The sequence below is a fragment of the Populus nigra genome, chromosome 3, assembly GCF_951802175.1.
Source record: "Populus nigra chromosome 3, ddPopNigr1.1, whole genome shotgun sequence".
Classification (NCBI taxonomy): domain Eukaryota; kingdom Viridiplantae; phylum Streptophyta; class Magnoliopsida; order Malpighiales; family Salicaceae; genus Populus; species Populus nigra.
Genome location: NC_084854.1, coordinates 16,710,248 through 16,720,392, shown reverse-complemented (window position 1 = coordinate 16,720,392; position 10,145 = coordinate 16,710,248). Strand labels below are relative to the sequence as shown.

The 10,145-nt window shown below is 33.3% G+C and overlaps 1 protein-coding gene across 1 annotated transcript; it reads left to right on the top strand.

The window, feature by feature from the left end:
• Positions 1 to 5,500: 5,500 nt before the first annotated feature.
• Positions 5,501 to 9,768, top strand: LOC133688487 (cytokinin riboside 5'-monophosphate phosphoribohydrolase LOG3). Its single transcript, XM_062107974.1, has 7 exons — positions 5,501 to 5,923; positions 6,326 to 6,423; positions 6,562 to 6,592; positions 7,258 to 7,357; positions 8,833 to 8,903; positions 9,032 to 9,175; positions 9,428 to 9,768. The coding sequence occupies exons 1-7, from the start codon at positions 5,780 to 5,782 to the stop codon at positions 9,518 to 9,520; spliced, it is 681 nt and encodes a 226-aa protein (XP_061963958.1). The 5' UTR covers positions 5,501 to 5,779; the 3' UTR covers positions 9,521 to 9,768.
• Positions 9,769 to 10,145: the final 377 nt, after the last annotated feature.

The following is a 10,145-nucleotide window of genomic DNA, read 5'->3' as shown; positions in this document are numbered from 1 at the left end:
ATTTGGTTTCATTTATTTTTTATATCAAATTTGATATGCATTCTTTTGATTGTTATTTATTTGTTTCAATCATTTTTCTAATTGAATTTTATTTTCAATTTCATCCTTCAGGATTTGATTTCAAATTAGTTTTATATTAAATTTAGTCCCTATTATTTTAATTGTTATTTCTTTTGTTTTGGATCTTTTTGTTGCATTTTTTTTATTCATTCCCCTAATATTTTGATGATTTGGAACTTTGCTTTTTTATTATTTTTTAGGGTTTGCCTTCTGTGGAATTAGTTTCGGGCTCATGACTAGGGTCATGAGTTTTTAAGTTCAACAAAGTTGACTTTGGTCTTTTTTGGTAATTAATCTTCGTGCTTTTTTTTTTCAATTTCCTTTTTGTGGGGTCATCTCAATCTTGTGCCTATAGTTTTGGGATTAATGGGTTACCTCAGGTTGACTCAAATATTTTTTCTCACTGTTTTTTTAATTAATTTTTTAAAGTTCTGCTCTTCAATATTGGATTGTTTGATAATTGAGTTTTATATTTTTATTCAGTTTGCATTCACTAGGGTTACCTTGAAATCATAACTTGGTCACATTAGCATGCTAACCTGAAAGGACTTGAGTCGAGCTTTTTTTTTTTTAATCTATTTTACACTGTTAATTTTTTTTGTCAATTCATTAATTTATTATCGTTGAATTTTTTAATCATATTATTTGAATTAGTCAAGTTTATTAAACACAATCAATTTCATAACTGTTTTTAAAAAATGCTTGTGTAATCTTAACATATTTTCTTACAATAATTACCATGTTTTCATAACCACCTAATATTGAGAAGTTTGATCTTTGATGGACACAACAATTTTAGCTTATGATTGGTTAACATGGAAGGTGTTCTTTTTCAAAAGGATAAATTGATAGCAAAGATGGAAGGTGTTATGATACCGAGATACTAATGTCAAAAGCAAATTAAATAAAATTATAAAGATCAATTATCAAATAATTTAATATTGAGGGTGAAACAAAAAACATAATTAAAAAAAGCAATGAAAAAAAAATTTGAGTGAACCCGAGTTAACTTGCTAACCTTGCAACCATAGATACAAGATTGAGATAACTCTATAGAAAAAAAAAATTAAAAAAGAAAAGCATGAATATCAATTCTTAATAAAAATATTGAAGGATAAAAAAAAAATTAGCCTAGAGCACAACCACCATGCTACGATGTACACATGTCACACCATTAAAAAGATCACAACAGCACGCTTCTAACGATGCCTTAAAAGGTGGTGTTTGGACATGGAAAGACACCGCACCCCCACCCAAAGAGCTCGATGCGAGGGTCACCAACTTGCTAGTGTGTATGTCACATGCACCAATCACTTTTTTTAAACTAAAATTTATATTTTTAAAAAGACCAAATCACCCCCTTATTAACTCGTTTATTATAAAAAACTAGTTTGGAAATACCAAAAAATCCCTTGATGTATGTTTAACATATTTTTTTTCATTTTATGAGCAATATAGTCTTTATAATATGCCTTTAAAACATAAAAAGATTAAATTTTCCTTGTTCAACTTTTTTTTTTAAAAATTCATTTTAGAGTAGTATAATCATTACACTATATGTTTAAAAGGTAAAAAGACTTGATCGTCCCCAATCAATCTCATAATGACTAATAGACTTTTAGAAAAAGACTATTTTGCCTCCAACATCAAGGCCATTGATTTTTTTTGTTGAAAGGGTAATAATTACATTATTATGGTGAATGATAATACGTGTCTAGATGCACAATGAATTCTTTATGTGTTTTATGTTTTTTTTTTGTAACATGAGTCATTGTCTAATAAGAATTTTAATTTTGAATCCTTTATGTCTTTGTTTGTAGGAGGAGGGCATATTGTAAAGACTACATCACACTTAAAAGCAAAAAAAATGTTAAACTTACATTCATAGATTTTTTTTTTCTTTTCATATTGATTTTTTTTTGTAATAAGCAAGTTAGAAATGGGGCAATTTGGTCTTTTGATTAATATAAATATTATTAAAAAAGTTGTTGGTTCATGTGAGGCACGTTCCAGTGAGTCAACAACGTCTGTTGGTGTCATTAGAAGCATCATGCTAACTTTTTTCTGTTGGTGTCGTGCGTGTGCACAATGATGATGGTTTAGCTTCAGTAGACATTTTTCTTCTCCTTTCTCTTTTTTTTTTCAAAATATAAATGTGTCATTTAATTTATTTTTTATTCTTTTGATTGCTATTTGTTTATTTTTTATCTTTTTTGATTGATTTTTTTTAATTTCACTCCTCATCATTTGGTTTCATTTATTTTTTATATCAAATTTGATATGCATTCTTTTGATTGTTGTTTATTTGTTTCAATCATTTTTCTAATTGAATTTTATTTTCAATTTCATCCTTCAGGATTTGATTTCAAATTAGTTTTATATTAAATTTAGTCCCTATTATTTTAATTGTTATTTCTTTTGTTTTGGATCTTTTTGTTGCATTTTTTTTATTCATTCCCCTAATATTTTGATGATTTGGAACTTTGCTTTTTTATTATTTTTTAGGGTTTGCCTTCTGTGGAATTAGTTTCGGGCTCATGACTAGGGTCATGAGTTTTTAAGTTTAACAAAGTTGACTTTGGTCTTTTTTGGTAATTAATCTTCGTGCTTTTTTTTTTTCAATTTCCTTTTTGTGGGGTCATCTCAATCTTGTGCCTATAGTTTTGGGATTAATGGGTTACCTCAGGTTGACTCAAATATTTTTTCTCACTGTTTTTTTAATTAATTTTTTAAAGTTCTGCTCTTCAATATTGGATTGTTTGATAATTGAGTTTTATATTTTTATTCAGTTTGCATTCACTAGGGTTACCTTGAAATCATAACTTGGTCACATTAGCATGCTAACCTGAAAGGACTTGAGTCGAGCTTTTTTTTTTTTAATCTATTTTACACTGTTAATTTTTTTTGTCAATTCATTAATTTATTATCGTTGAATTTTTTAATCATATTATTTGAATTAGTCAAGTTTATTAAACACAATCAATTTCATAACTGTTTTTAAAAAATGCTTGTGTAATCTTAACATATTTTCTTACAATAATTTTTTTTAAAGTAAGCTCATGGTGTAACACCGTCTTGTAAAATATATAATATTTAGTCAAGTAATTCCTCGTGATAATTCTCGAAAATGACACTTGAATTTGTTAGGACCCTTGTAGGCTTTCTTCATACGATTCTTTCTATTTTAGTCCTAAGAAAATTAAAACAAAGGGTTGCTAATAGAAAGTAATGATATCTTGCCTGGTATGTGTTAAGAATCTGCAACTAGCCAGGTATAATATATATGACACCCTTGTTTTCTCTCTTTCCTTTTTTCCTCTTCAGAAATTCAAGTTCAAAGGTCGTTTGTATAATTTGCATTTTGTTTTTTGGAATTTGCACGGCCAAGATTGCAGACCGAAACTAAATTCATCTTTCATGTCCAGTCAAAAGCAGGCATTCTAGCTAGGGTTATGGAATTCATGGGAGTCCATTTAGTTAATAAGATTATAATATTTTAATCATCCCTCAGAAAATGTCATGGAATTATAATTATATACTTGCACTCTTTGTTTGCCAAAATTTCGTAGTATAGTAGATCATAGGTAGGCATGATTCCGAAGTCTTTGTTTGCCTTGTAAGCTGGTATGATCAGAAGAATTCATTACAATAAAAAAAAATCCACGAGCAGCACTAACATAGTACACAAGGGACACTCACTAACACACAAAAACATGGGTCAAATGCGCATGCAAGCATGCAGGAGGTACACAAGTAGTTAACAAGTAAATTAAATGCTCGATCGTCCCCTATTAAGAATAGCATTATGAGTTTATAATTTCTATACTGAGGCTGTGAGCAGGAAGTAGACAGATGATAAAAAATAAAAAGAAGAGAGTAGATATAATAAGCAGAAAAGGGCTAGCTTTAGCTAGATAAAAGCTAATTTAGGGATTGGAGATGTTAAAGTAATGCATTACACCTTAGTTTAATAGCATGGTTCAGTTCCTGCAATCCTGGCAGCAACTTCATTAAGCAAGGACCGTATAGAAAATAATAAGAAACGAGCAAGTGGGTGCCAAGGAAAATACAAATGGTATAAAATTGTGGGTTTTTTTTTTGGGTCTTTGGGAGAGAGAGATGTGATAGGTGGATAAGAGGCAAGTGCAATTAGTGAGAAGGCATGCATGCTGCTCGGAGGGGCGAGGTGGTGGTGGTGGTGGGGAGGGAGGTGTGTGTGAATAAAAATAATATGTTTCCTATGCACACAGCAAGTGTGTCGAGTAAGGGATGGCGGACGAGGGTACAGGGTGATAGGCCATTACCCACTTTTGTTTTAATTTCAATCATCAACGCACAATGCTCTATGCTCTCATCTGGTATTTCTGAATTTTACCCATGCTAGCTTGCTAATTGCTCTTCTTCTTCATATAATTAATGTAGTTGTACAATATTAGTGTTCAATACTTTAAGAGAAGTGCCCATTTTTACTAGGATTAAAGAAATGAACCCATCTTAGAATGTCCGTATTTGGCCCTTCTCTTTTCTGGCTTAATCAAGAAAAAAAGAGAGCCTGTCTTCATCTTGAAAAGCTTCTGGTTTTAAAAGGTGAAGAACTTTTGGATTAGAAAAAAAAAAAAACTTGAATCTTGATGCGCGTTGTGCGATGGCAAGAATGGCAGCTCCTCCTATTAATTAAAATTATCGGCTTAATTCCCAACTAGAGGTTCTAATTAAACTTTCACCTGCCACTGTCAAATAAAGAAATAGCTTTTAAGCGTCCAATGGGCAATATTTGGCTTTCTCAAGAAAAATATTTGTGTAGAAGAAAGTAAATGGAAAAGCCGATCGGAAAACATCCAAACCCATATATATCGAATCCGAACAATCAATCCAAACCCATATCCAAAGACGACAACAGTATGAACAAGTGGAAGCCTTTTTTTATAATAAAAATTGGAAAGGATAAAAAAGGGGGTTCTTATGGATGTAATTAGATAAAATATATATCCAATTCAATTTCTGATATTTTATAAATAATAAAATTGATTAATTTATTTTAAAAAAAAATTCGACCATATTGAATATAAAAGGCTGGCCTAAGTTTCTCGTGGATATTATGTCTATTTACATATTATGGATTTATAACATTAATTGTACGTACCATAGCATTTGAGTGTTAATGTTATGTCTATTTACAGATCTTATACCGTTATTAAATTCTAGTTACATTTGTTGTCTCTACAGTAAAAAAACAATATTTATTTATTTATTTATTATTATATATAATATTTATATTATTTGATTTTAAAGGGGTGTATGGGTTTGGAATGATAAACACCGTTAATGCATAAGAACAGAAAGAGAAGAAGGGGTCCACGTGTGCCAAATTGCCAATATTAACCAGGAGTATGTGTGAGTGAGGTGAGTGGAGGGGGAGGGGGGAGGAAGCATGCTGTGAAGTGAAGTCACGTGTGTAAACGTTCTATATAAACAAATGGAGGTGCTCCCTGAAGATTAATATTGGCCAAGCAAAACCAAGAAAGAAACCATGCCAAGGCGGTCTCTTTAATTTCCTCCTTGTTCTCTGTTTTTCTCTGCTTCCTTCCTTCCCTCCTTCCGTTTTAGTCTTTTGACACATCCACACACACACAATACTGAGGAGTACTAGTAATAGAGAGGTTAGCAAAAACGACATAACAGAGAATCATATATATAGTGAGCAATATTCAAAATTGAAATGGAGATGGTTGAGACAACGATCACTCTACAGCAACAGCAATCAATGCTGTCCAAGTTCAAGAGGATTTGTGTGTTTTGTGGGAGTAGTCAAGGCAAGAAGACTAGCTATCAAGTTGCTGCTATTGACCTTGGCAACGAATTGGTACTTCTTCTTTATTATTCGCCTCTGCCCATTGATTTGCATTTTCTTTTCGTTGCTTATTCAAGAAAAAGTACAAGAAAGTTTCTTAAATTCCTTGTGCCAGCTTTTTTCTTTCTCTACATTTTTGTAACTTGGCTCTCTACATTTTACTTCTGCTAAAACCGGAAACTTTCCTCATACTCTGCCTCTTGTTCTTTCTTTCTCGGCTCTGCTTTGATGTACAGACAAGACCATTTTTTTTTTCTTTCTTTTCTGTCAAACTTGGTCATCGATAATTTTTTACATGAGTATGTTTGAGCCCATACGTACCCGCATTAAGAGCTTTCCTGAGAAGGCCATCATTTGGTTTCCATGAGGTGAGGTGAGGTGATAGATATGATTATGTTGCCGTTTATTTTGCAGGTTTCACGGAACATTGATCTGGTCTATGGAGGAGGTAGCATAGGTTTGATGGGTTTGGTTTCACAAGCTGTTCATGATGGTGGTCGTCATGTTATTGGGTAATCAACTGTTCCTTCATCTTCAAGTTTTGTCCTCTAATTCGTGCATTAAAATAGCACTGAGATGAATTAAGATAGTAAATCAGTGGTTTGGGTTATGATATTTTGTTTTTTTGTCATATTATTGTCTCTCTGCAGAGTTATTCCCAAGACGCTCATGCCTCGAGAGGTATGTCTGCTATACCCAGAAAGAAAAAAAGAAAAAAAGAAAAAGAGTCTCCCACCTTTTCTTTTTATTTTCCCAAAGAAAAAAAGCCTCCAACTTTATTGTTCTTCTCTTATTTTTTCTTTGACTGGATTTGAGTAAAATAGAGTTTTGGCTTTTCATTTTCTTTTCTATTGGTTTTTTTTTTCCTCGCTTTTTGCTACTTTCTTTTATCTACTGGGGACTTCCCTCTTCCCTTTATCAGCTAGTTGCTGTTATGTTTTTTTTTTGTCATTTTTGTTTGTTTCTCAAGGTTTCTGTTCCTCTGATGAATACTTGATAGCCTTATCCACAGAATACTTGGGTAGTTGGCACGTAGCACTACACCTTTTTCATATATAATTTTGGTTTCTACTTTCTACTGCCATCTCTGGTTTGTAGTCGAGTATTTACTACTTGTGTTTTTCCTGCTTGGATTCTTCTAAATTTCGAATTTCATTTTCTTTTAAGCTAAAGAATTACTGGCTACGAACTTGCGTGAGTTGAACTCTATGAATCAAGCCCATCACTTCTGCAAAAACTCATCATTGCTTCTCTGCACAACACTCCAAACTTCACTCTCTCTCTCACACACACAAAATTTTGATCTTTTTACTTTCTTTCACTGTGCCTGTTGTATCCTTTTTCAGTTAACTGGCGAAACAGTAGGGGAAGTGAAGGCAGTTGCAGATATGCATCAAAGGAAGGCAGAGATGGCTAAGCATTCTGATGCTTTTATTGCCTTACCAGGTTAGTATGAACCCTGCAAAATCCTCACTTGCACGAAAATTTGAAAAAAATCCAAGAAATCATACAGACCATCTGTTGCTTCTTTTTCCATTTTACTAATTTTAGAGTGCCAGATTGGCCATGTCTCATGATTTGATTCTCTGAGTTCTGAGGATGCCTGATAGCACTTTCCTTTGTCTGCTCTCTCAGATGCCTGTCTATTCCCATCCAAGAAAAACTACCACCTCACCTCCACGAAAAAAGAAAGAGAAAGATGAAAAACTGCCCTAATTAACTATACCACTGCAAACTCATGTCTACAATTAATGCTCATTAGATTATTGATTGCGTTTAAAGTTCCTCCTTTACAAGTTGTCATATCCTCGTGCCGCTAAATAAGTGGGTATACACACATTGTGAGGAGAAATTTGGCTGTCAAAAGAGATTAAAAACCTTAACTTGGTGCTAAGAATCTAGGATTTTACTTTTTTTAACAGGAGATCTTGGCTATAGTTGCTGTTTTATGTTGTTTCTATAAATGGTATCATCTGGGAATACTGTGGAAACAACAGTGTGAAAGCCTCAATTATCACATCCTTTTGAACCTTCCATCACAGCCCCCATATACCCATATGATTACATGACAACAATTCAAACCCAAGTTTTTGAACCATCAACTTCTTACACTGAAAAATTAAGAGCTGCTAAGGAAGTCTGCATCTGTGGCTAATATGCTCCTTTCCTCTAATGTAGTTCCGTGGCCTCTAAATGTTACAGTGCCATTTATTTCCCAGCATATTGATGGCAAGGGACACATAAACACGCTTCACCTAAATATATATATGCTCAACTATCAGCTGCACCTGCACCTAACAGGCAATGATGCCCACCTCTTTCACAGCCACTAATATCATGTTATCTAAAATACTGGGCAATGGACGACATGCTTGGACATAATGGCCAATTTACTCTTCATGTGGACTCCCTTTAGTCATAGAATTTCCACAACCACAAGATCACAACCACAGCAAAAAATGAAAGATATCCACTCTTTAACATGATAAGATGAGAGCTATCATGACCTTCATGGGTTGGCAGAAGATTATGTCCCTGCATTGAAGACCATGTTCAGGATGCTTGACAAATCCCCTCACTCCAAAATCCATAGAAGATAAGGTCAAGATGTAGAAATGGAGTACTGATGATCTTGAAGTCATCATTGCAAATATTTAATATGGAGAGTAAATTGTAACAAAAATATATTTACACTATAAATATTCAGAGTGAACAGGTACTTATCTAGGTTCGTTACTGATTTGTGGTGCCAAGTAATTGATATATCTTGAATCCCTTGCTACTGATATAACATTTTTGAGCCGTTTCCTTTTCTGCTAATATTAATTATATGTACATTTCTGAAATGCCTATGTTCAGCGAAGCTCTAATTTGGATTACAATGTCTAAGTTTGAAATATCTATTTGTTTTTTAAATATAGGTGGTTATGGAACGCTGGAAGAGTTACTTGAAGTCATAACCTGGGCTCAACTTGGAATTCATGACAAACCGGTAATTTCCATGTTTACAAAACTGATACCATGTGTGATGCCTACAGCTTTACTGTCTGCTGGAAACATCTTAGCTGCTTTATCTTGGTTTAAAGAACTAACAATGCATCCTGTTTCCACATTGTGAAGGTTGGACTGCTCAATGTTGATGGATACTACAATTCTCTGCTCTCATTTATTGACAAAGCTGTGGAGGAGGGTTTTGTTAGTCCCAGTGCACGCAACATTATTTTATCCGCTCCAACAGCAAAAGAGTTGGTGAAGAAACTGGAGGTACGCTAAAGAAACCATATCTAAGCTTGGAAGATTTGGCCGCTCAAATTCATCAAATTAATCTCACTTCAGCAAACAAGATCTATTCATGCTCAGATCTTATATACTCCTGTTACATATAAAAACCTACTTTCCCCGTTTCATTAGGTTATTTATCTTTCTTTTAAGAGATTAATATTAGTATTTTCCTTGGTGTGAAATATATGCGATAATACTGAAACTTGGTCATCATGTACTTGTTGAATGTCACAGGAGTATGTCCCCTGTCATGAAAGAGTTGCATCGAAGTTGAGCTGGGAAATTGAGCAACTTGGCTACTCTCAAAATTATGATATCTCTAGGTGATATGTCGATGGCTGCAGTAAACAATCGGTAGATGGGTTTGGAAGTGAAAGGAGCTAATTTTGGACAATCAACATTGAAATTTCCTTTGTGGGAATTCTTTTTGTAAATTATTGCAATTAATCTCAATATGTTAAGCTTCTTAAATGCTCTATTCTAGTTAAAATTTAATGTTTTTCTGTTAAGCTGTAATTAAGTATGAGATGTTTACGAACATTCCCATTTTAAATGTTGACTAATTTATGTTTTAACTGTCTTTCACCTGCTATTTCTTTCCCTTCCTTAGTCTCTATATTTGTTTTTCTTTCTCCATCCTTCTTAAAGCTTTGAAGGAAAAGCAACTTATAAAGCATTATGATAATAGCTATTTGTGAATTGGCTCAAAATAACAGGACTATACCTTGTAGTCCAGCTGCATTTTCCTTCTCGTGAGTTAGAGTAATGGAGCCAGAATGGGACGAGATGGAATTTGATACTCTAATTAGACATAGTAAACGGACATCTCCTATACCATAAGGAACATGCATTGATCAACTCGTCTCCTTCAATGATGCACTCGAAAATATTCCTCTCAGAACTTGATATGTGTGACAAAGTCAACCAGAAACAGTGGGGAAAACAGCACCAA